At 44.6% G+C, this 27,523-nt stretch overlaps 1 protein-coding gene across 1 annotated transcript in view; it reads left to right on the forward strand.

The window, feature by feature from the left end:
- The window catches only part of PCSK2 (proprotein convertase subtilisin/kexin type 2), an 850,498-nt gene that overhangs the window by 533,220 nt on the left and 289,755 nt on the right, over positions 1 to 27,523 (forward strand). Inside the window, exon 6 of the mRNA XM_078649584.1 lies at positions 4,938 to 5,014. Within this exon, the coding sequence (XP_078505710.1) occupies positions 4,938 to 5,014 (77 nt within the window). The remainder of the gene's footprint in view (positions 1 to 4,937; positions 5,015 to 27,523) is intronic.

A 27,523-nucleotide genomic window follows, 5' to 3' on the forward strand; every position in this document is an offset into this window, starting at 1 on the left:
ATTTACTATTCCAAACTCTTCGCCTATGTACCTTGAAGGTATATAAATCCAAATACTTATATGTGGAGTTAGGTGTAGAAAATCTGCCTGTTGATATTTTGGATTTGATATTTTGTTGTCAATATTCTGTGCCACCGTGTTTAATCTGAGCAGGTGGTTTTCGGTGCCGGGCACCCACACTTAATTCTCAACACTGGCACTAATGACAGTCTACCACATGGTGGCGCTATGTTGTCTAATTCTGACATGAGTCCAACAACAGTGTTAATAATTCAATATACATTAAAAAGACCTATTCAGATTATGCCACGTCATTCTCATAGCGTTGAGTGGCCTGTAATAGTCTGGATTGTGACACTTTTAGGAGTCCAACGGTTAGTAATTGCGTTTGTACTGTTATTGGCTGCGTTGGCCGGGCATAATTCGTGGTGCAGGCTGTAGTGGCCTCCTGAGAAGGGCCCTGGCACTTACTTTATTTACAGATTAAGCACTGCTGTGCTATCGATATATGATGGTTTCGATATTTAGAGTGCACACCTGCAAATTACAAATCCTGATGCGCGGATGGGAGTTCATACATCGAGCCCCTGATTATCAAACGAGTCCCTATACAACAAGAAATGGCATTTTCCTGAAATGAGTGCCACAAGGTGCATGACATCCCACGGGAAATAGGATCGCGGCGATGATGCACAGTAACTAATCGCAAGAAATCTGTGAAAGACATCAGTAGGAAGGTAGGGTCTGTTGTTCATGTTCAGGACACAGTTATGTGAAAAAATGCAAGAGGATATATGAATTATATGGGCGCTACCTATCTGTGGTCATCAGAGAACAGGGCGGGACCTCTCAGTAGCCATGAGTGAATTTCACTCCATCTAAATAAGGGTCAAGTAAGTGTAAAACAAGAGTGTGGTCAATAATATGCTTTAGAAATGGCTGACAGATAAGTGACATTTCTAGAACCGTTACTTAAATCAGTCTTAAACATTAAAGGGGGAGTTTAAATTACAATTTTTTAGATTACAAAATCAACAACCCTTTTTGCTTCCAATTAAAAGTTAGCACCTATTAAATGTGAGAAGGTAACCCAATATTATCCTATGGGAGAAGCAGGCCTTGCAGTGGTGAAAAACGAATCGAAGAGTTTTTACCCACCAGGACATGTTAAATTTAGAAGTACATACCCAACCCTTTAAATAACTTTCACCCTACCCTATGTGCTGGTTAGCACATTGCCTCAAGGTGACTTACGCATATTAAAAAGGAAGGATTGGGTTAGGCAAAAGGATTATTTTGCCAGGTCAAAATAGCAGTTTAAAACTGCCCAAACAAGCAGCATTGGGATGCCTGAGACATGCATCAAAAAGGCTAATTAAGTGGGTGGCACAATAGGTGCTGCAAGTCCACTAGTAGCATTTAATTTACTGACCCTGGGTACATGCTGTATAACTTTACTAGGGACTTACACATAAATTAACTGCCTCAATTGGGGTAAGCCAATGGACTAGGAGAGCAGTGAACACCACAGAGCCCTGTCTATAGCCTTCAAATAAGGCTCGATCTGTAGCCTAGCACCTGACTTGATAGTGGATGCTGAGAATAGTGAACTTTTAGAACTGCCACTTTGATGGATTTTTATAATCATTATATTTTTCTTATTTCTCACTTATTGCCACGTTTTGGTAGAGTGACTCCCTAATTGTCCTGATGAATGCCCAGAATACCCTGAAGGGATCTTGAGAATGGCAGAAACATGTCAACCTAGTTTTGATTGGGTTGAAGGTCTCACTCCCCTTGAGTTTTAATCTGACACCTGGGGACCACAATAAAGGTATTGGTCCACCAGAAGGAAGTTTTAAGTTAATTTTGTTCCACACTCCCTTTGCACTCTTCACTTACAGTTGGCCCCACCTATATCTAGCTCTCAAAGGGATACCACCTGACTACATATAAAACACCTCAAAGCGCTCCTTACATTGCCTCCCTTGGTGTGAGCCTGAAGTTGTAGCCCACGCCATCGAATTTCAATTCTTGGTGTGAGGAGGGGCCTGATGATTAAGCATGCCACCTTAGGGTGGGTGAGGGCTTTCATCCTAGAAAGAAAACATTTTCTTGAGTTATAGAATTTTTGCTTGAGTCATTAGATTTTGACCTCAAGCGACTCATGGTCAACGGCATCTCTGTGTGTTGTAAGCCAATGTTACCATGTTTAAAGGAGAGAGCACAAGTACTTTGGCACTGGTTAGGAGTGGTAATGTGTGCAGAGTCCTAAGGTCAGCAAAAACGAAGGCAGCCAAAATGGGAAGTGCTGAAAGCAAAAAGTTGAGGGAAAACCAGTCCAAGGATGTCCTGTCCAACAGTATATTTAAAAGCCAATATTGCTTTGTATGCTTACTATCACTGTCCTTGGAGAATCAATCAATGACTATCAAGAATATCGAGTAACAAGTTATGATACTGAAAGTTCACATGGGTGAGTGTAGATTTACTATTCCAAACTCTTCACCTATGTACCTTGAAGGTATATAAATCCAAATACTTATATGTGGAGTTAGGTGTAGAAAATCTGCCTGTTGATATTTTGGATTTGATATTTTGTTGTCAATATTCTGTGCCACCGTGTTTAATCTGAGCAGGTGGTTTTCGGTGCTGGGCACCCACACTTAATTCTCAACACTGGCACTAATGACAGTCTACCACATGGTGGCGCTATGTTGTCTAATTCTGACATGAGTCCAACAACAGTGTTAATAATTCAATATACATTAAAAAGAGCTATTCAGATTATGCCACGTCATTCTCATAGCGTTGAGTGGCCTGTAATAGTCTGGATTGTGACACTTTTAGGAGTCCAACGGTTAGTAATTGCGTTTGTACTGTTATTGGCTGCGTTGGCCGGGCATAATTCGTGGTGCAGGCTGTAGTGGCCTCCTGAGAAGGGCCCTGGCACTTACTTTATTTACAGATTAAGCACTGCTGTGCTATCGATATATGATGGTTTCGATATTTAGAGTGCACACCTGCAAATTACAAATCCTGATGCGCGGATGGGAGTTCATACATCGAGCCCCTGATTATCAAACGAGTCCCTATACAACAAGAAATGGCATTTTCCTGAAATGAGTGCCACAAGGTGCATGACATCCCACGGGAAATAGGATCGCGGCGATGATGCACAGTAACTAATCGCAAGAAATCTGTGAAAGACATCAGTAAGAAGGTAGGGTCTGTTGTTCATGTTCAGGACACAGTTATGTGAAAAAATGCAAGAGGATATATGAATTATATGGGCGCTACCTATCTGTGGTCATCAGAGAACAGGGCGGGACCTCTCAGTAGCCATGAGTGAATTTCACTCCATTTAAATAAGGGTCAAGTAAGTGTAAAACAAGAGTGTGGTCAATAATATGCTTTAGAAATGGCTGACAGATAAGAACACTAGGTAACATTCTGCTGGACACTTATGTGTTAAGAAGTAGATGATACATGGTGGATCGACACATTATGTATCATCCCAAGTAAACAGCCGCCATACCACCACCCTTGCACAATGTAGCACAGATAGAAAATCAGCATCACTTTAATGAATGTATTTATTGTGGCCCTAGGTGCCTTTACCCCGCAGAGAGTACCACACAGGTAAGTACCACACAGGCCCTTTTTTGGTACTTTACTACATGGTACTTTTCCACACTGGTAATATTGTTACGTCATAATTGTTTATGTTATTTAAAAAATGATTTAAGGGTTAAGGGATGCATACAGGTTCAGGGTGGTAAGTGTAAGGGAGGGTAGAGGTAAAGGGAGGTGAGTGGTTTCTAGGGTTTAAGGGCAGGCAAAAGTAAACGAAGGTAGCAGGTTTTTAGGTTTCAGAGGCGGGTAGTAACAAAGGGAGGAAAGGAGTTCATAAAAATGATGGGTTTGGGAGGTTGCCCCCCCCCCGAAAAAAAAGCAAAGCATGTTTTTTTAATAAAAGAGATTAGGAGTTACCCCCGCCCCCCTCCCCAATGTATCTATACATTACTACCACAAGTAAATACCAGACAATACCGATTCACTGTGTTGTAAAGAAATATGTGGTAAAGCACTGCATGGTATTACAACACTGTTGTAAAAATCTATGCATTTTAATGACTGTTGGGTTAAGGCATACTTTGTAAACGCATAAGTGTTAAGTCTGATGGTCATGGAATGTATTCTGAATCAAATTAGAATTGAGAAATTATGCATGATTTATAGAGCAAAGAAGGGTCGCCACCCTGCACAATTTAGATAAGGTAAAACACTGGCTTCATACTATGCAATTCATATCACTGGCCCATTTTTAAAGAACTTACTAGTGATCCTTTATTAGGTATCTAACAGAAATGATTTATAACTGTAAAAACATCACCCTTTGAGCCACAGCAGGTGATTTCTACCTTTGTCAAAAATGCAATCAATTGAGTAGACTTAACTGTGTTAGAAAGACGGGAAACATATAACTTGTGCGTTAAGGAAGGAGAGAAAACATTTCCAAATTAAATATGCATAGGGTAAAGGAATGGAGGCAGTCAGACTAAGAAGTAGAACAAAACATACTAACAAATAAGAAAACTAAAAGTCACTTTGAACCTAGAAATAGTACCACAGGTGGTAAGAAAATAATAAAGGTAAGAGAAAACATTACATACTCTTTTTGACTCACATAGAACATTACATAGACTGATGATGAAGGGAAGAAGAAACAGCCTCTTGCCCAATTTCATCCCTTTCCTATGAACTGGATGAACAGAATCTAAGAGCAGAACTACATGTAAAAGCAAATTTCTTTTCCAAAATTTAGTAGTTTGTAATTTGTTTCCACTTTGTTCTTTTCTGTTTACCTTGCTTTTAATCTTTGTGCATTTATTGATGATGTAATGCAGATTTAGTGAACTATTTTTACCTTTTAGAATGCAGAAGCAAGCTATGACTTCAGCAGCAATGACCCATACCCGTACCCCCGTTACACAGATGACTGGTTTAACAGGTACGTGTGGCACAGTTGGGCAAATAGGTACTTCCAAGATTGTATTTGTTTTCCTATTGTTTCGTTAGAGCTTACTTTACACCAGGGTCTTCTTGATACTAGCAATAACCAGTAGTCACTCATGCCATTGCTGGAATTTACAAAAAAATATAGGCAGTCTTTCAAAGCTCACCTTCATTCCAATAGGTCTTGTTGATGTATGCCCATCTCAAGGGAGTTCCTACTATGTCAATCTTCCCTGGAGAAACTCTGATTCCCCATGCTCAAAATTAATAACCACTGGAGCCTACAAGCTTGAGAAGGCAGAGCATAACTTAGCAAGTCAGAAACTAAGATCTCCACCTTTAATTGGCTTTATGTGACAAAGATGTGTGCCCGATGTTGCATCGGAAGTCACTTTAAGCAGGGGCGTGGGTTTTTTGGCAGTTCACTCGGGTTGTCACTCTTCTGAGCTGCCCACTACCGAGCTCATTCATACGATATGGTATCATGACAGCTTTCTAAAGATCAGTAACTAATTTGTTTGTTCTTGTACAGGTACTTGAAAAGGACATTGCGCTTCAACTTGAAAAACATCTTGACAATAACAACCAATACTGTCCCCTTCAGCCGAGCTTTAGACCAAGACACAGGCCAGAAAGTGCAATGTAGGTTTTTAAGAGGATGTGCTTTCCTAAATTGATGAAAGAGCAGACTGCTTACTAAAATCTATCTGCCACATTTGACATGGTGGACCATTGTGTCTTATTAAGAAGACTGTCTTCACTGGCCCATGATGACCCAGATGCCAATGTTGGGATATGTTGTTTTTACTGCCTTGGTAACTTGGCCCCTTTCTTCCACAAGACGTTCACCTCTTGTTGAGGTGCCTGAGGATTTATCACTGACCCCTGCCCTCTTTGGACCCATCACTAAAAACCTTTAGGAATTCACAGGCTTGAGTTTTACCAAAGACACACACATTTATATCATATGGTCACAAAACACTGACCCAGGGTGAGCTACAAAATCTTCATGACCATATAGAATCATGGATGTACAATACCTACATAGAATTCAACAACTCCATTATTGAAGTTATTCATTTGGGATTGTATGGCATGCTAGCCTCCAAACTTTGAGGGCACTCTTTAGGCAGCCTACCTAGTAAGGTGATGAACTTAGGTATCCTTTATTGATAACGACATGTCCTTAGATGTACAGAATGAATCTGTCCTCAGAGGCTGCCTCCATTGTTTGGGAAAGTAAAAGGCTATTATCATGCTTCAGTCACAAACACATAAAATCAGTTTTATTAAGTAAGCACTAGTCTAGTACCCTGTAGGAAAACATCTCTTTGTGTGGTACTTCTATATTTTCCCTATTTTGTCAACTGTAATTCGCTAGCGTAAATTGGCCTCTTGGTCAATGGGTGCCCTGATAATCCGTTTCCTAGTGCATATGTTCTGACTTCTATATGTGGTGATTATTTGGTTAACCAGAATTGGCAAAATTAGTGTGTTCGTCTGTAATTCAACAGGTGCTCATGTAAAGCACTCTGATACCCACAGGTCAAGTTCGCAGCATATAAAACTCTGCAAAAAGATATTCAACACAACTTGACAAAGGCCCTTTATAAATCTTATTTCAATAGGTCCAGTAATATGTCATTGTTGAGCAGCACAGGCTGCAGAACCGCTGAGTCAAAGAGCAGTAGGAAGAAGTCAGCAAGCAGAGAAGCAGTCCTTCCAGAAAAGAAGTCCTTCTAGAAAAGCAGTCCAGTTGAGTCCTTTAAGCTGCATAGTAGTCCTTCTGACAGAGGTTCAGTTCAAGATCCAGAAGTGTCTGATTATAGGGGGTCAGAAACCCAGTACTTATACCCAAAAATGACTTTGATGTAGGGGGTGACTTCAAAGCAGCTCTCTGAAGTGTACATAAATCCCTTTCAACCCAGTCCTGTCTATCAAGCTATCTATGGGGGGGTACATCAGTGGTTTGTGTGTAGACAACACATTAAATATTGAAGCGTAAGTGTCAGCCCGATCCATTCCTCCCTGTACAGGAAGACCTATCAGGATGCAGATGAATGCAGACAAGTGCTCAAAATGCAGATTAGACGCGCCTTCCTGTGTTTGTGGCTGTGTAGAGGGAATGCACAAAGTGTAGCTGTCACTCACCCTCCACATGTATTAGAGACAGGCTGTCAGGCAGATAGAGCTGTAAGTGGAGACAAAACAATGTCCACTTTGTAAAAGTTGCATTTCTAAAACCGTAATGTTAAATCCAATTTCACCAGTAGGGAGGATTTATGATTACCATTCCAAACATATGGAATATGAAAAAGCTACCTGATAGACCTGGCATTTCTTGGTGTGATTACCCCTGACTTTTTGCCTCTACCTCCTCGATTTTTGATGCTGTGATAGATTTTACTGGCTTAGATGATTTGGGTCCTTTGCCACAGCTGATCAGTGTCAAAATGCAAGTGCTCCCTGTATAAAGTGTAATGATAATTGGTTGTCCATGATTGGTATGTTTGCCTTACTAGTAAATTCCCTAGTAAAGTGCACTATGTGTGCCAGGGCTGGTAATGCAATTGCTACTGGTGGGCCTGCAGCACTAATTGTGCCACCCACACAAGTAGCCCTAAAGAGAGAACTTAGGCCTGACACTGCAGTGCCTGCGTGCAGTTTGTTAAACTGCCATGTTGTCCTGACAAGTGCACCCACTATGGTAGGCCCAAGGTGCCCCCCTGGGCATGGTGCAGGGTATGTGAAAGGTAGGACATGTACTGAGGTGTGCCATGTCCTGACAGTGAAATACTCTCCATTTCGTTTTTCACTGTTGAAAGGACATCCTGCCCATAGGACAGAATGGGGAGGCTGTGTAATATGTTTCCAGCCTATTTTCCAATAGGCTTAAGATGGAGAGGTGAAGTTTAGTGTGTCTGAACTCACAATGTAATAACACACCTTTTTGTGAAGATGGTTTTTGCATTGTGTGTTTAGAAACCACTCTTTTAGAAGTGGCTGGGTTTTTGTGTTCCAACATTTCTGTGTGTCTCTGCCTGGTTGTGAATTGCCTGTCTGGATTTGAATGTGATAGGCTCTAGGGAATGTCTTCATCCAGGGGAGGAGGTGAGACAGCAACAGGCTGACCTACATCAGGAGTGTAGGGAGAGGAGAAGCCCTTGAAGGTGATTGAGGATCCAGACCCCCACTAATCCAAGGAAGAAGGTGTCACTGGCAGGGAGACACCCAGAACAGGTTCAGACAGGGGCCATTGCCCCCCTTGAACACAAACACTTCAAAGACATTTAGGGGTATAATTAGGAGAGATGAAACCCCTGAACATTGGAATGGAACTGTTCAAGACTGTAAAGGATTGAAACTACTTTGTGGTCAAGAGAGGAACCTCTGCCAAGGAAGAAACAGCTGATGAGACTGAAGGAAAGGACTGACCCTTGCTGTGTGTCCTGTGGCTGGCCAGCAGTATGCTGATTTAACCAAGGAGAGGCTAAAGGACTTTGCTGTGTGCTGTGTCCCCATGCTTGAAAGGACTTTGCTGTGTGCTGTGTCCTGAAGTAACTTATCCCCAAGAGCCGAGGAGAACATAAAAGTTTCCAGGTGTCTCAGCGACGCTGTGTGCATGTGCTTTTTGCAGCCTGAGACCCTCGTAAGAATTGCCCTGTGATCGTCGGCACCTGTAATCCAAGTGAGTCTCAGCAACTCTGTGTGTGTATGCTTCGTGCAGCCTGAGACTTTCGTGAGGATTGTCCTGTGATCGTGTGCACCCAGAACTCAAGTGAGTCTCAGCGATGCTGTGTGCGTGTGCTTCGTGCAGCCTGAGACCTTCGTGAGGATTGCCCTGTGATCGTGCACACCCGGAACTCAAGTGAGACTCAGTGATGCTGTGTGCATGTGCCCTGATGCAGCCTGAGATCTTCGCCATCGCCATCAGCCAGCATTCCCAGAGGAGCTGTGCCGCTGCCCGAGCCTGTCGTTGCCAAAGCGGGACCTCAAACCAACCCCTTTGGGTGGGGGCCCGAGTTCCACTGCCCGGAATCATTGAAGTCGCATTGGAGGCCCAAGTTGCGAGGAGAGGAGAGCGAGGTTGCTCCCCAGGTAACGCGTGTTGCTGCTTGGGGCGGGGTGCAGGCTCGGAGAGAGACACTCTCGGCCTTTCCAATTTTCGCAGCTCGAGCCTCCACTCAAGCTTGTATCGCAGCCCGTACTTGCCGAGGAGTGGCAGTATCGGTGCCGGAGTGTGGAGCTGCACTTTGGTTTACGCCATACCCGTGTTGGGGGCATCTGTTGGTTGAAGCTGACCGCGAGTCAGTACGAGTGGCATAGAGACCGTCCAAAGCACTGTAATGGGTGCCGGAGGGCATTACACATTGCAATATTTTTGCATAATAAACTGCCCGATTTTTGTATACTGAACTGCATTATTTTGACATTACTAAGTGCCTGATTCTTGCATTACGAACTGCACAGCATTGCATTAGGACTGAATGGGGATCATAGAGGATTTCTCATTAATACTTGAAGAACCTACAAGGGCTTGCTGGCCTAATAACCGGCAAAGTGAAATATTAAAAATACGCATATGTTGGATTTTTATCGTGTGGTCTCATTGTATATTTTCTTTATATAAACATATAATTGTTTTTCTATGAAACTCGTGTGGACTCCATTTATGGTGTCATCATTGGGTTGCTGAGAGCGTAGTTGCAAATACTTTACACACTTGCCTTGAAGATAAGCCTGGCTGCTCGTGCCAAGCTACTGAAGGTGGTGAGTAAGGGCTATTTGGAAGTCAGTTTAGCCAAGGGGACAACAATGGTGCCATATCCCTTGACAACCCTCCTTTAGTACCCAGTGAGGACCAAGAATGCTCTGACCTCAGTCTGGATTTTGGGGGGGGGGGGGGGCAGCCAGGCCATTATGGTTTCTATCTGGGCCTGAAGGGGTTGCACCATTCCCCTGCCCACCAGGTACCCCAAGTGCACCACAGACCACCACCCTATCTGGCACTTAGTTTCCTTGATAGTCAGGCCTGCATGGTGCAGAGCCTGAAGTACTTCCTACTGATGAAAAAGTTGATATTTCCAGCTGCTACCGAAGACAGCTATGTCATCCAGATAAGCAGCAAAGAGGGCCTCCATACAAGCAAGAACCTGGTTCACAAGTGTCTGGAAGGTAGCAAGGGCATTCTTTAATCCAAAGGGCATCATCCTAATCTCATAGCTGTCCACTGGATTGGAGAAGGCTGACCTCACCTTTACTCCTTCTGTTAGGGCGATCTGACAGTACCCTGGTGTAAGTTCAAAGGTACTTAAGCACTGGGAAGCCCCTAATCTGTCAATGAGCTCATTTTCCTGGGGATGGAATAAGCATCTTTCTTTGTCCCAGAATTTAGCCCTCTATAGTCCACATAGAACTTCAGTTCAGGTTTGGTGTCTGCTGGGGCAGCTTTTGGTACCAGAACCACAAGACTAGACCAGAGCCTTCTGGAGGTTTCAATCACTCCCAACTCTAGAATTTTGGACACTTTAGCCTTAATGCTGGACCTTACCTTATCAGACAATATGTAATATTTATTCTTATCTGAGAGGCTGTCCTCCATGCCCACATCATAGGTACACAGGTGGGTTGTCCCAGGGAGAACATTGACGGGTATTGACGGGTATTGCCCCAACATGTGGTGGCAGTCTCTCTATTGTTCAGGAGTTAGAGAGGAAGAAAGGATTACTCCTTCCATCTTCTACATCGGTTACCAACAGCATGATGAGCTCAGACCTCTCAAAGTCTGGTTTGAGGTGATTTATATGCAGTAACCTATGGGGCTACCTAGGGGTCTTGAGTTCTACTAGGTTGAAATTCCTCACTGATAGAATTTGGTATACCACTCCTTCATGACTTCCTGGCTGGCTTCAAGGTTACTTGAATCTTTCCTCCATAACTTAGCCATATGGCTGCTGAAGGCCAGCATGTAGCTCACTACATCCTGAGGTACTTACCTGAGAGCTTGCTCCCACCCTTCTGTCACCATCCTCTGACTGGGTGCCCATAAAACCGTTCAAAGAAGCTAAAACCCACTCCTCTCCATGGCACATCTTTTTAAGCAAACAGGCATTTTGAAGAGGTTATCTCAATTTTTCCTCAGGGACTTGGGCAGGCCCCTCATCATGTCTTGCTGAACCCCTCAACAAGCCCATTGTATTTTGGATTGTAAGGGCTGGAAAACCTGGATAATACCCCAAATCCTTCCACATTGGCTGCTGTTAGACTTAGCCCTTTTTGCAGGGTCAACCCTGAACTTTTTGCCTTCCTCTTGGTATTTTTCTGACCTGGTGTTGGTGGTTTTAGGACTCTGGGCACTTTATCACTGCTGTCCAGAGTTAAAGTGCATGCGCTCTCTATGGTAAATGTGGTAACATTGGTCTACACCTGTTTGGCGTATTTAACTTACCTATCTTTCCTTGTAAAGCTGTATCTCATATACCCAGGGCCAGTCAATTAAATGCCACTGGTGGGCTGGCAGTGCTGCTTGCGCCACCCACCAAAGTAGCCTTTCAAACCTGTCTCAAGCGTCTGCCATTGCAGGGCATGCGCACGCAGTTTGTGTGACACCGAAAGTGGGTGCCCCTTCTGTGACTCCTCTTTTACTAGATACCAGTCACCCCTAAGGTAGGCCCTAGCTAGCCCTATGGGCAGGGTGCACTGCAGGTAAAAGGTAGGACAAGTGCCTTAACTGTGTGGCATGTCCTGGTAGTGACAAACAGCCATTTTGTTTTATCACTACTGTGAGGCTGCCCTCACGTAGGAATGCATTGGGGATTTCCTGATATGTTTTTCAGTGGCAATTCCTGACATCTGAGGAGTAGCATGGTCTAATTTGGTATGTTTGAATAGTGGTAACAAATGCTGCATATTCGTGTTCACAGATTTATTATCGATATTTTAGAAAAGCTACTTTTAGAAGTGGGAATTTCTGGGTACTATGTGTCTTTGTGCCTGCCTGTTGTTAATTGCATGTCTGGCTCTGGATGACAGGGGATGGGGAGGTGCAGTGGCTCCAGAGGGGTTGGGCAAGTAAACGCTAGGCTGAATAGGCTGATCTGCATTTCCCCAAGCGAAGTGGGCACTCTTTGGTCCGAGGTGCCTGCTGCTGAAAACCCAAGCCGATGGAGACTTCACTCTCTGAAGTCAGAAGAGAAACAGAAATCTGGGCCTGGTTGCAGTAGGGGCTTGTGGAGAGGAGAGGACCACAAAACGGACGTTAGGAGAAGCCAGCCTGACTGTGAGTGGAGCTTCCCTCAGACCTGGCCGCCAGGTCGGAGGTGTGCCTAGTGGTGGGCGGGGCCCACCGAAGGAGATCGCGCCAGAGCCTCACAGGCTCGGAGTGTAGTGTAGTTCCTATTATCCCAATAGGCTCTGCGCATTGGAATAATACCTTCAATAGTATAGGCCTAGACCAGACGTTAACTAGGTCTACTACTGTCGATATTAGACTTAAAGTTTTGGGTTTGCCAGCTAGCTCAGAGTTCACTAGAAACTTTCTCGAATGTTCAGGAAGGAATTAACTTCCCTGATTAGACAAGAAGGGATTTAGTTTCTGACAACCATAGAACATGACAACTTTGCTCTCCCCTAATCAAGAGTGTATCTCGAGAGTCGTGTGAACAAAAGGCAATTTATTTTACTCAGTCAGTACGTGCATTCTTAGTCTCATCAGATTGTAGAGAAAAGGAAGAGACGGGCGTCTTCAATAAAAGATGTTATTTATTGATCAGTCTCTTTTCTCGTACAAGAGAAATGGATCGATATTATTGCAATACTTATTGTTAAGTAAAGTGCATACATTAAAAGCAGAAGTATAAAATAATACTGTAAAAACAATGATATGGTTTCTAAGCCATATGAAGGTTTAAAATGAATAAAATATATTACATACACATATACATTTGACTAAACGTACTCAACTGGTGTTTCTAGATACGCCTACCCCGTGTACCTGACCTAAGCCTAATACGTGGGCGGGAATAGAAAGTTACAGTTTAAGTTAAGTTTGTTTTTGCCAAGTGACTGACTATAGAATTCTCTGCGAAGGGTTATTCAGTTCTGTACCTGGAAGTTAGGATGAATGAGGGATGGTATCTCTCTTCTCTGCTCTCGATATTCCAGGCTGCCTGCGAGGGCTACCCGGAAACGCCGGTGCTGGATTTCTCGGCAGGAGAAAGCAGCGCGTCTCGTTCTCAGCGATCAGGAAGGCGGGGCTGCGCCAGCGGGGTCTGCTCTGCTCTGGGCTTCGGCAAGTATGGCTGCTCCGTCTCGTCACCACCGCGTGTGTTTGCATAGGGCAATATCGGTAATATTTATACCTTTAAGGTGCCGAGATTGACGTAAGGATGGACATAGATACGTCAATAAGGATGTCATACGACCAGGTCGTTAGCACATTCTTTTGCTGAAGTTCTTGGTGAAATCAAAACAATGGCCGCAGGGTTTTTCCCAGGTTGTCATAGGTTTGATTTGTTATGAGAACTCCGTATGCCTTATCAGGGGCTGGAGGAATATCGCTTGTCTAATTAGATCGCAAGCGTTATGACCTAATCAGATAACACGTTCCTGTGCCGTAGTGTGGCTTCGTCAGATAACGGTATCTGCATCATGGGGGTTTGCTGCCTCATGGGCTGACTGCTAGTTAACTTGTTGGTTTGTTAACCAGAATAGGGTCAGGAATAGGGGGATCGATTCAGAACCTATAGGAATACATCACAGGAGGTTCGGGAGAAAGGGGTCTCCCCTGTCAGTGAGGAAGCAAGGAGCCCTGGTCTTAGTCTCCTTCAACGATGCAACAGCACCACATAGTCGCGGGCCGCTGCATCCTGTTCTTCCACTTTGGGAGCCTTTTTGAATGCTCCATGCTCAGGGGAAGTAGTGCTCCCCTCTCCCGGCCCGTAGAGAAAGGAGAAGCCAGGTTAGGAGCCGCGATGGCCTCACCACACATGGCAAGGGTCGCAGCTGCCCCAGGTGGTAGTGGGCAGCTTGTGGGGTGACCGCTGGCCCCACAGCCCTACTTTTGGGGCCGAGGCCTGGTTGAGGGTTGTGATAATTTGGGATGACCTCCACGGATTCCCCCCTTCCCTACTAAAGAAATACTAGTAGTCCCCAAGTGGGAAGGAATCACTCCGGACTACTACGCAGCCCAAGTGGTGAGCTCAGTGGTGCTAGGACTGCCAGTTGGGCGCCAGTGGGCTCCCAGGGACATGGTGGCACAGGGTGCATTATGATTATGCCTAAGAAGGGCCTGAGGTCCCGTGATGTCGCCCTGCATTGCTGCTGATGATATTGTTCCGTCATATGCTAAATACTGCTAGGATGTCTATGCATTATGTGGTTCACTGGTGCTAAGTTGGGATATATGCCTAATAAGTTTATGCATAATGTGTTCATGTCTGGTGCCTCTTGCCAGTAGTTGTTGGTTGTTTTGTTTTCACTAACAGATCATTTTAATGGTGATGACAGTGGCCCGATTGGCCCTGCAGTGTATATAAAATCCTGTACAGTGATACCTAGTACCATGGCACAGTGTATATATGTGATTACATTCTAATGTGTTTTATGAGTAATACAAAGGCTATTTTTATATAACCTTGTGTGGAGTTCCTTTTGTGGTGTGCTTAATGTGTCGCTGCTGTGTTGTGCAAACGCTTTACACATTGCCTCTGGGATAAGCCTGACTACTCGTGCCAAGCTACCAAGGGAGTGCGCAGGGGTTATCATCAGCATGTAACACCCTAGCCTTGATTAGAGTGGTGGTGTCTGCCTGGGTTAGGCGCTTGCCCTAGCCAAGCAGAAATTCGATTTCTAACAGCGGCATATAAGCAGACATGAAGTTTGAGCCCCTGTCAGACACAATTTCCTTGGGGAAACTCACTCTTCTAAAATTCCCCATTAGGGCCTGTGCCACTGTGAGTACAATAGTAGTCCTCAGAGGGATTGCCTCTGGGTACCTAGTGGCATGATCCACCAGAACTAGAATTAACCCATTGCTTGATGCAGTCTGGGGATCCATAGGCCATACAGTGTCAATGTCCACCCTCTCAAAATGGATGCTAATGACAGACAAAGGTTAAGGGATGCTTTAAGCCTCTGCCAAGTCTTACCGCTGGCGTGGCATATCACACAAGCCCTACAGAATATAAGTGACAGATTTGTGATCCTAGGACAATAGGAGTAGGGGGCAAGCCTTGCAAAGATCTTGCATTGGCCTAGGTCTCCTGCCAGGGTAATATTGTGAGCCAACTCCAGCAGAAAGGCTCTGTAGCATTGGGGGACCACCAGGGCCCTTGATGTCTCATGCCCAGGAGCGCTAAGCTCACTGTACAGGAGGTTGTCCTTCAGTAGGTAAATGTGGTGATTTTCATCACCAGCTGCTTGAATGTCAGCCTATTGCCTCATTGGTGAGACCGTCTTCCACATAGCATCCAGCAATCTAATGCAGGTCACCAAGGGAAGCAATGTCCTCCTCAGTGGAGTTTGGGTTAGCCACCACAGGTTCCCGATCTATTTATTCAAGGGCTGGCTAACCACACACTCTAACTTTCCCCTTCTTATCAGCTGACTGGGCCATTGTTCCAGGCTCAAGCCCATCTTGACTCCCTTCCCAGACAGCCATGGACCTTGTCATGTTACAGATCCACTCAGGTAACCCCAACATCACTACTTGAGCCTTGGGCTCCACTTCCTTCCAGGTAGTGTGCTCCAGGTCATTAAATAACAACATGTCCACTGGCATGGCAGGGCCCAATGCAACTTTCAGAAGACCTGACCCCCCACCTCACTGAAATGGAGAGTGACCCTCTCTGTTGTCAGCCTCCGTAACTTGGTTGAATGCATGAAAGTGCATGTCCTACCTTTTACTTACATAGCACTCTGCCCTTAGGGTTACTTAAGGCCATTCTTAGGGGTGACATAGATAAATGTGTGTTTAAGACTTGGAAAGTTGCTTTAAATGGCAAGTCGAAGAGGCAGTAAACTGCACGCACAGGAACTGCAGTGGCAGGCCTGAGACAGGTTGGTCAGGCTACTTATGTGGGTTGCACACTTAGTGCTACAGGCGCACTAGTAACATTCGAAATGGGGGCCCTGGCTCTATAGTATACCACTTTACAAGGGACCTACCAGTACATCAAATATGGCAATCAGGTACGCACCAATGTCATTATATTTAGGGGAGATGTGCATGCACTTTAGCACTGGTTAGCAGTTGTAAAGTGCTCTGAGTCCTAAAGGCAACAAAGAGAATCAGCAAAAACAGGAGGTAAAAGGCAAACAGTCTAGAGAAAGACCACCCTGAGGATGAATGGTCTAATACTCATGGCAAAACTAGATTGTACCCACCAAATATCTGTGCTTCATTTGTAAAAGAGTGAATGCTGGTGCCCAAAGCTCTGCTCCAACGCATGCCTCCTTAATACACTACAATGCAATGCCTACCCCTTTATCTCACTCATGCAGGATCCTGCTTTCTACCTTTGTGACATATTTTTAATCCTTGACTTTTCTGGCTTTCCACTTTATTTGTTTTACCCTCTGTTGCTCATAATAAATGTCTGATGTGGAAAAATAAGTGCTGGTCCCCAAAAACGAGTATTGTTAGGCCCCACCTGCAACCACTGGCTCAAGACCCTGGTTGCAATTGTGTATGTCTCATGCTCCTTGTACAGTTGTATGTGCTCTCCTTCTTTCCTCTCCATCCCACCATATTGTAATATAATTGCCCATTTCACTTCTCCGTCACTGTGGGCTGTTCCAGTTAAATGTTTGCATCTATGCATTCCCTTTTAGTGTCATTTTAGTTCAGCTGCTCTATGGCACCATGCAGCTAGGTGTTTTACTAGTAGTTGCTCGTTATCAATACATAAACAAGTATGGGTAGCCATAAATATGAATATGTATCCACTAATGAAAGAGTTTTACATTTTTTCTTTGCATACCTGTGCCATTCATCTTACATAGTTTGCACCTATCTCTATTTGGATCAATATCTGCCTAATGCAAGCTGAAAATCAAGAGCAGTTCTACATCTCTGATTGAATATTCACATCCTAAGATGTGTTTATCTCCGTTCCATAAGTTAGACCCTGCTCAATAGGGTAAACGGTGCTTAGGAGCCAGGGAGGACTTGATGGGTGCTAAACATTTTTCAATCACTAATAGACATCAAACAAGAGGATTACCCCTATCTGAGACATAGCACAACCAGTGTCATCCTTACTTGCCATTAAAGCACATTAAATTCCAGGCGAGAAAGTATACCAGGTCTCTGGGACAGAATACCAATTATAGAAAAACGTTCCTCATACAGGGACATTAGCATAGATGGAAAATGCCATCATATAAGAAGTGGTATTCAGGGACTCACAGAAAAGTGCATGGCGGGAGAGAGTGAAAAACATTATCTGTAACCAAAATGTATCACTCCATTCTGCTAAACAAAAAAAGGTTCGCAAGTTGAGAGACACAACACGAGTACTATGAAATGGCACATGCAAACACAAATAAAATGATGGTCTTGAAATCAAACAGCCTGCAAAATAGTGGTGGCTGCATGCACTCTAAATGCTGCAATTAAACAATCAACCAAAGTGGTGCGCCCGCTGTAGGAGAAAGGAGATACAAGTGGCAAATATCCACCTATAATCCAGTAACAGTTCTAATATATGAAGAACTGCAAATGCCAACACAGCTAATTTCGTCAGTAGCACTAAGAATCATGGAAGTCCATCAAAGCAAACTCCAAAATAATCCTTCTCCACAGTTCCGTTATAGTTAGGCTGCCATTTCACATGTACAAAACCAGAGAAATTCAGCCGTTATGGTTAGCTGAGCTAACAATAACTTGTGCCCCCGCAAGGGACCGCTTATGACGTCAAGATCAAGAATCCCACCAGGAGCAGCCTTCCTGCTGCTCAGCCCATTTTCCAACTGACTCCACACTCATCCAACATTCCACGGCATTTATTAAGTTAGATGTTAAGATCAATAGCCCCACCAGGAGCAGCCTTCCTGCTGCTCAGCCCATTCTCCAACTGACTCCACCCTCATTCAACATTCCACAGTGTCACCACGCTAACATTTTGCAACCCAAGTGGCAGTGGCTGAGCAGCAGGTAAAACATAAACGTGTCTCAGTGAATGAATGGTGAGTGACTAATCTGTGTGAATGTCTGTATCAGTTTGTTAGTTATCATATAAGTGACTGCATGGGTTTGTGAGTAGGCACAAGAGTGTCTATATGGGTTATTGATTGTTTGTCTGAGTACCTGTATGGATGCATGACTCTCTGAATGGGTGGGTGCGGGTGGGTGTGAGTCCCTGCATGGATGAGTGAGTGGGTGATTCACTGCCTGTATGGGTTCATGAGTGCATCTGAGAAGGGGTGCTTGGTTGAGTAAGTTTGCGTATAGCTATGTCCATGAGTCAACGGATGTCTCAGCCGTATATATGTGAGTAAATACATATGTGACAGGCAGTATGTGTTAGAGTATATTTATTTGCGGGTTTGTATAGCGCTATGAATAAACTCCCGTAGGAGTATCTCTGCGCTTGTGACAACCGGTAGAGGAACTGAGAAAGGAAACGATGATATTAAAATTATTATAGAAGAGCTCTTTGAATCCCAACCAGGGTGCTTAGCTAGAGTGAACTAAACAAAAAAGTTTTCAGGTATTTTCTGAAATGAAGGTGGTTAGAGCATTGTCTCAGCGAGAGTGGGAGTGTGTTCCAGAGATTAGGACCCACCACGGACAGGGCCCTACCACCTAGCCTAGTTTTACTTATCTTAGGAACGCACAATAACAGCTGTTCACTAGACCTAAGGATACGGGTGGGGACGTATGGAACAAATTTGCTAGCCAAATACTCTGGTCCCAATTCGTTGAGGCCCTTATGAACGATACAGCAGGTCTTAAACTTCACTCGTTGACGTATAGGCAACCAGTGAAGTTTGTGTAGTAAAGGTTTAGATGGAGATCTGGGTGGTGCATTAAGCACCAACCTGGCTGCTGTATTCTGCACTACCTGCAGACGATCCAAAACCTCTTCATTTGCACCTGCCAAGAGACCATTGCAATAATCAAGACGGCTGATAACTAGAGCTTGAACTAAAGTTCTTCTATGGGAGTCAGGAAGGAAAGGAAATATCCTACGGAGGAGACCTATCACGTGGAAACAGGATCCCACGGTAGTGATAACATGTTGTTTCATGGTCAGCTCCGGTTCCAGTCGAACTCCCAGGTTCTTGATTATTGTTTTAGGTTCAGGGACTGGGCCCAGATCAGGAGGCCACCAATCAGGAGACCATTGGACCCTAGCTTCGCCGAAAAGCATCACCTCCGTCTTTCCAACGTTACATTGAAGAAAGTTGGAAGACATCCACCTTGCAACTGCCTTCATCCCATCGGAGAAAGATTGTATAATCTCCGAGGTTAGTTTTTTAAAGGGGAAAAGCAGCTGTGTATCATCAGCGTAGGACACTGGGCAGAAACCGAAAGCTCTGGTTATTTCTGCCAAGGGGGCCACATAGGTGTTAAATAAGGTCGGGCTCAGGCAAGAACCCTGCGGGACCCCCTTGGTGATGTTAACCTCTTCCGACCTAAACTCACCCATGGTGACAGATTGGGTGCGGTTGGAGAGGAAGCTTTTGATCCATTCCAGTGCCCTACCGCCGATTCCACTCACAGACAGTCGTTCGATCAAGATGGTATGAGAAATAGTATCGAACGCTGCCGATAAGTCCAGCAGCACCAGGACAACAGAATAACCTTTGTCCTGGTACGGACGATCTACGGTTCGTCCGTTATCGACAGCAAGGCCGTTTCGGTGCTATATTTTGGCCTGAAACCTGACTGTGAAGGATCAAGGCTACCCGATTGTTCCAGGTAGGTAGATAGATGTTTATTGGTGTGCTTTTCGATAATTTTCCCTAGAAATGGCAACAGGGAAATTGGCCTAAGATTAGACATGTTGGTCCAAGGGAGAGATGTATTCTTCCTAATTGGTCTAACTAGGGCTTTTTTCCAGTGCTGTGGGACAACCCCAGTTATAAGTGAGAGATTCACCAGTCTCTGAACATCAGGGCCCAGTGTTCTCCCTAGAGGACCCATAAGTCTGGCTGGAAGCAAGTCCGCCGGGCTCCCACTTTTAATATCAGTGAGCAGTTTCTGAACCTCTATTAGAGATATTTCAGGAAAATCGTTAAAGGAGTGGGAATTGATAGGCGCTGTTTGCCCCAAAGTATAATTATCCCGGCTACTCATGGCAGGGATAAGTGCCTCTATTTTTTTATAAATGGCATCAATTTTTTCAGTGAGAAAACTGGAAATATTATCACAAAGATGTTGTGAGGCCATATCTGCACTTTCGGGACTGTATGGGTGAGTGAAGTATTGTGAGAGTGGCTGTATGGGTGAGTGTGTCCTTGTGTCAGTGACTTTGTAGGTGAGTATGTAGGTGTTAGTATCTGTATGAATAAGTGAGTCGGTGTGTACAAAACTGTATAGGTGAGTAAGTGACAGTGTGATTGACTTTAAGCATGAGTGAGTAGGTGTATGACTATTTCTATGAGTGTCTGACAGTGTGTGAGGGGCTGCATGGTTGTACAAGTGGATATGTCAGTGGCTGTATTAGTGAGTGGGTGGGTGCATGAATGGCTGTATGGTTAAGTGAGTGAATGTGTGTGTAGACCTATAAATGAGTGAGTGAGTATGTATGTAGTGGTATTGGTGTGTCAATGGTTTTGAGAAGTGTAGTGTGAAAGTTTGAGTGGGTGTATGAAAGGTTATATGGGGTGTGAGTGGGTGCGTCAGAGATTCTGTGGATCATGTCATCAGTGATGTAATTTGAGATGTCATCAGTGATGTCACTCACCATGTCATGAGTGGTGTAATATGTGACGTCATAAGCAGTGCATTGAGTGGGAGCAAGTTATAGTTAGCTCAGCTAACTATAACGGCTGAATTTCTCTGGTTTTGTACAAGTGAAATGGCGGCCTAACTATAACGTTCCTGAGCGCATTGCTTTTTTCCTTGAATTTCTAAGGTTTTTTAAATGTTAATTCCAAACTGGGCCGCCCCTGAAACCTTTGGTTTTTTTCAGTGAATTTCTATGGTTTTTTAAATGCTAATTCCTAACTGAAACGTCCCTGTAACCTTTGGATTTTTCAGTGAAATTCTAAGGTTTTTTAAATGCTAATTTCTAACTACAAAGTCCCTGAAAACCGGGTTTTTTCAGTGAATTTCAAAGGTTTTTTAAATGCTTATTTCTAAGTATAACGCCCTGAAACCTGTGTTTTTTTCAGTGAATTTCAAAGGTTTTTTAAATGCTAATTTCTAACTATGCTCACAGAGGTAGGACATGTCCAGAAAGTCGAAGAAAGGTGCAGAAAGAAGGAAGAAATGTGCACAAAGAACCAACAGAGGAGCAGAGAGAGGCCTTCTTGCAAAGTCATCCTGTGCCCCCAACTTTTTGCTGACGGGTTCTGGTGATAACTGACTCTGACTAACCAGGCCTAGAGCCAGTGCTATGCTAAAAGATACTTAGAATACAGTGAAAACACCTACATACACTAGGGAACACTGAATTGGGGTACACCTGTGATTGGCAGGCATGACCTCCTCTGTAAGGCCCTAGTACATAATAGGGCAGGGGAATTAAAACTACCTCTTAGTCAGAGGTGCAGAAAGATGCTTCTTTAAGTAGTAGTCAAGTTTGTAGAGTGGTGGATAAAGGGTGCTAGGCTTCCGACCAGCGCTCAAGAATGCCGCTGCGTAGGACTTATAAGAGGTACCAGGAGGGCTTCTCTGCCCCAAAGTCCCTCTGGAGTAAATTGGACTTCATCCCCATGCCGTAGTCTGCCAGGAGGCGCGGTTGCAGAGTGGTGGAGAAAGGGGGTAACAAGAGAGATAGTTGGCACCCAACAACAACCTTGGGGGCCAACAACCCCCTATTACCTTCAGTAAATCTCGCACAGCAGGATTGCTAAGTTTTCATAGCAGACCATGCCCCCTTTTCCCACCACTCAGCAAACGCTCTCCCTGGTGTGCTTTTGGATGGGAATTGCAGTCCCCTTCACTGCTGGGGGCCCTTTAGGGGCCAACTAGCCTACGTCTTACCTCCAGTAAGCCCCACACAGTGGGATTGCTGAGAGGTGGACAAAGGTCACGCCCCCTATACCCACCACTCTGCAAACGTGCCTTCTGGTGTGTTTTAATTTGGGGTATTAAGTCCTTTTCATTCCTGAGGGTCCCTGGGGCCAAGCAGCCCACCAGGTACCTCCAGTATGCGCCACAGAGCTGCGTTGCAGAGAGGTGGTCTGAGGACACGCCCCCTTTCAACACCACTCTGCAAACACAGATACTGGTGCACTGTTGCTTGGGGGATGAAGTCCACTTGTGTCCTGAGGTCCCCAGGACACAAGAGGACCCCATCACCCCACCACCAGTGCACCAAGAGGTCACTTTCTTTTCATTTCATTTTTTAGAAGGGGGGCTGTGTGGCCCTCCTTCTTTTACAATATTTTGGGCCCTGGGGCCCCATCCCCTGTTTTTTTATGAGAAACAAAAACAGGAAGGGGGCCTCGCGGCACCCCTCCAGAGGCCAATTTGGCCCTGGGACCCCATCCCCGGGGCATGGCCACATATTTACTTTAAAAAAAAGATTTGAAGGAGGGGGCTGCGTGGACCCCTCCTGAGGCCTATATTGGCCCTGGAGACCCTATCCCCCGGGGATGTCCCTCTTTTAAAAAAATATTTTATTTAGGGGGGCCGCGTGGCCCCCTACAGGACCAGTTTTGGACTCGGGGCCTGGCCTCATGTTGGGGCCCGTACGGGGAGCCCCAATGCCCCGACGGTCCCGCCAGCTACCCGTCTCCTGCGGCATTGTTTTTGAGCAAGGGGAGCTGCTGACATGCAGCTCCCCTTGCTCAAAAGCAATTTGGAAGCATAAGCAGAGTTTGCTATGGCAGGGAGGGAGCTGTGCTCACGCCCTGCCATAGCAAACAGCAGTGTCCCTGGGGTGAGCACCCGGGGACACTGCAGGAGCCGGACCTGGGGGGTGGCGGTCCCCAGGCCAATCGAGGAGTCCTGGAAGCGGGCTGCATGGACCCCCTCCCTCCATTTCAAAGCCCCGGGAAAGTGGTGGTCCCCACGGGTCTGCAACAGACGCCCGTATTTAAATATTGAATGCCATCTTGTGACTCGGTTACTGAGTCACAACATGGCTGCCAACATTCCAAACCAGAAAGTGTTGGCAGCCATGTTGTGAATCAGAATTGAGCTCATGCACGGGAGGGGTCGCGAATCCTCCTTGGTGCTCAGATATCAATATTTTTCTTTTTTTAATTTCTCAGGAACTATTGAATGGATTTACAGCATTTAGCAAAAAGGGCTCTTTCTGAACCAAGACCTACCTTTTTGTCAAATTTGGTGTAATTCCGTTCAGCAGTTCGGGCTGTAGCTTTGTCTAAAGCTTCCTATGGAAATTTACATGGGGAAAACGTGTTTTAGGTCCCCCCTTTCTTCTCAACCCCCGCTTCTTGATTCACCCCAGACCTTTTAAGCCAGGAGCTGACCAGAGTGCCCCACTAGTTTTGAAAATTATGTGAAGATTCGTCAAACAACAAAGTTATTTGGAAAGCAAAATACGCTTTTTGAATATAAACAAGGTCTTAACTATAACTACCTACTGGCGAGTGACAGTAGGTAGTATATATGTATGTATATATATATATATATACAGAGAGAGAGAGAGAGAGAGGGACAGAGAGACAGTTAAGCGCACGTACACAAATGCCAGCACACACTGTAAGAAATTGGGTTATTTATTGGTTTAGGGGAGTGGAAGCCCCACTCAGGCAACAACCATAATACTTCTCATGGTGGACCACAAAAGTCACTAGATCATCCTGTGCTTAATCCTCTGGTAGCTTGGCAGAAAAGCAGTCAGGCTTAACTCAGGGGAATGTGTAAAATATATTTACATCACGCAAACAGTAGTAAAGTGAAAACAGAACATCCCATAGAAATGACAAAAGAACAACAAACATACAATCACTAGAACCAGAGATATGCAAATTAAACACTTTTGGTAAATATAGCATCTAAAAGTACAAAGTGCAGGTCATCTGGTCATGTTAGTCCTGTGATAAGGCACAAGTTCATGGTGACCGTGATGGAGTGCAGGAAGGACTCAGGGACCAGGTTAGTCCAGCTGACATAGCGACTTTCTCAAAGACTAGCGTGAAGGGTTCCATTCACGGTGGAGGAGGCTGTGAGGAGCAGGGAGAGCATCATGTATAGTCATCCCTGTAGCACAAAGCGCAGGCCTGGTGTCCACGAAGTTCCAGTCAGGCTTTGAAAAAGGTCAATACTGGAGATTTGCGTTGGTGGTCAACACAGGCTGTCATTGCTCTAGCTCAAAGAGCTGATCTCATGCTGCCATCGTCACTGGTGATTACTGAACCGCGAAGGGCCAGGTTCACAAAGCTTCCTGTTGGTGGTCATCACAGGTGGCAGAGTCTTGCAGAAAATGGGCTTGTTCACAATTGCAAAGAGCCCAAAACTTCAGGATATCCTTTTTCTCTTCTGAGGAGTGCACTCTGATGTCAGTAAAAGTTCCAGAACATCAGTAGGCACCTCTTGAGGATCAGGGACCTCTAGCAGAGGCCAGCACAGCTTAGGCAGGTACAGGTGCAGGTCCAGTTGCAGTAATTCAGCTTGGCCGTTGCAGGTAAGCCTTTGGAGCTTGTTGTGTGCCTGATCCCCATACAGGAGGTCAGCCAACTGACCCTTGGAGTCACTCAGGTTAGCTTGGGAACAGGTCCAGTCTTCTTTCAGTGAGTGTAAGCCTCAAGCAGCAGGGCAGTCTTCTTGTGAACAAGGCAGGACTCAAACAGCAGGGCCATCCTCTGATAGCAGCAAGGCATTCCTCTGAGGTGGAAGGCATACCTCAAGCAGCAAGGCATATCTTGGGGTACAAGGCAGTCCATTTCTGTAGTGTCTACATGTCTAGGAGTGTACTGATGAGTGGCTCTGAAGGTCCAATATTTATACCTGGTGCCAGCATTTAAAATGGGGGGGGGGGGGTGGTCACCCAGTCATACAGGATGTCCTGGCTGAGGTGGTGTTTTATTGTCTCTTTATTAATCAACAGGTACCAGCATAGCTTTGGGAGGTTCAAAACTAAAAATGTTAATGACTATTTATGCCACAACCGCCACCTGTCAGACATGAAGAAAATAAAAAAGGTACTTGCCTTAAGCCACTGTGAGGTGTGCTCACCACTCTAGCTTGGAACATTCTGCTGGTATGCTTCCTTTCTTGTTTAACCATTTCCATGTCACATTGGAATGTTAAATATGTCACAGTAGTTCAATGTATTAACTTATTTGCACTTGAGGCTGAGTATCAGTTGATGCTGCTGCCTTGGCTGTTGGATGGGATATTCTAATAGGAATAAACCTGCAGTTAACAGCCTTCCTGTGTACAGCGTTTTACTTCTTTTACTTCAGGAATGCTACACTGGCGTAGTCGGCAGGCTTAGGAAGATCTCAACACAGAAACAAGGCTCCTTCATTGAAATCCGGCAAGAGATAACCGTTTATGACTGTCTTCGTGCACTGGGAGAAGTGCTGATTTATGACGCTGATTCATGACTTCTCTTCCCGTACTGGGAGAAGCGCTGATTTGAATTCCACTTTAGCAATGGCATGCCTTATTAATTTCAGCCCTGCTTTATGACTTTCACTCGTTTGGAAGCTCCGTTAGAGCCCAAAGTAAAGGTATTGGGATTGGGAACTTTTACCGCGTACCCGCCCCTATTCATTTTACTTTGGGGTTGGGAGGTGCCGATGCGGGCTCATCCCTTCTTTGGACTGTAAAAGTCAATCCTATACTTTGCTGTTACAGCGTGTGTTATTCTACGAGCGAGTCTCTTGAAAATAAACTTGTCACCTCGCTCAGCGGTCGCTTGCCTCCTTTTTCATCTGCACAAATGCTTACCTTTCACAAGCGTGCTTATGTCTTCCCTGCACGCCATACAATTCCAGCTCCTGTGTTCTCTGCATGTATTTCACAGTTCCAACATCAATCCACCTACGTTTTCACGCTGCATAGGTTTGCGTGGCAGCCATCTTTGGGAGATTGTCTCCATTTGTTTCAGAATTGTCTAGAAACCAAGAAAGATATTCTGTGTGCTGTTTCAGTGACACGCACACTACTTCACAAACTTGTGTTTATTTATCTTTCTGCAGAGTGTTCTACCTACAAAAACACTGCATGTCTTCTGTGACACACACACTCCATTTATATATTACCCCCCAAAAATTTATTTTTATTTTATCTCACAAAATTGAAGGACAAGATATCACTGATAAAGCCTGATAGCACACCTTTGGCTTATGGGGTTGAGCCTATCAAGTTACAAGGTTATTCCATTGGCCTCATTGAGTATAAAAATAGACTCGTATCGGGGAAAATGTATGTATCCAAGAAGGGAGATAGCATTATCAGCTGGCTCCACCAGGGTGACTTAGGTGTATTTCTTGATCCCAATTCTGATCCCCCTATTCAAATTAAAGATAAGGTGTGCTCAGTAGTGAAATCTGGAGAGAACCAGTTTCTGCATGATCTTAAGAAATAATTTCTAGGTGTTTTTAAGCATGAGTTGGGGTGTTTGAAAGGGTATCAACACAAAATTAAATTAAAGAACGATGATGTGCCCATATGCTGCAAAGTAAGAAATGTGCCTCTTTCAGTCAGAGATGATATGCAAAGAGACATTTTCAAACTCAAAAGATGTGGTTTCATTGAAGAAGTGGAGGGAACAGAATGGTTGGCTCCAGTAGTTGCTGCTAGGAAGCTCAATGGAGACTTACGTCTTTGCATTGACTTGAGACAATTAAATAAGTGTGTAATTGTGGATAGATATCCTCTGCCAAACATTACAAAGATGCTAGTTTTACTTGATGGGGCAAAGGTGTTTAGCCCTATCGATCTTACTTCTGCTTACCAACAGATCGAGTTAGAAGAATCGTGTAGAGACCTTACGGCATTTATAACACCTTTTGGCACAATTAGGTTTATCAGAATGCCCTTTGGCTTAGTTTCAGTTTCATCTTTTTTTCAGCCTGCCATGGAAAATGTTCTTAAAGATCTTGTAGGGGTGTGCATATATCAGGATGATATTCTCATATTTGATGATAATGTGGATGAACACGATGCTCAATTGAGATTGGTTCTAGGGAAGTTGTGTGACTGTAATCTTACGATTAAAATGGAAAAATGTAAATTTAGATCTGATTCTATAAACTACCTAGGGCACAACATAACTGGTGATGGGGTCAAGCTTAAGGGTGATCTGGTTACTACTATTCAAAACATGATCTCTCCTACCCACCGGAGTGAATTGATAAAATTCTTGGGTATGGTGGAATATTACCCATTGATTTTGAGTGGTCAGAG

Source organism: Lissotriton helveticus, chromosome 6, assembly GCF_964261635.1.
Source record: "Lissotriton helveticus chromosome 6, aLisHel1.1, whole genome shotgun sequence".
NCBI classification, from domain to species: Eukaryota; Metazoa; Chordata; class Amphibia; order Caudata; family Salamandridae; genus Lissotriton; species Lissotriton helveticus.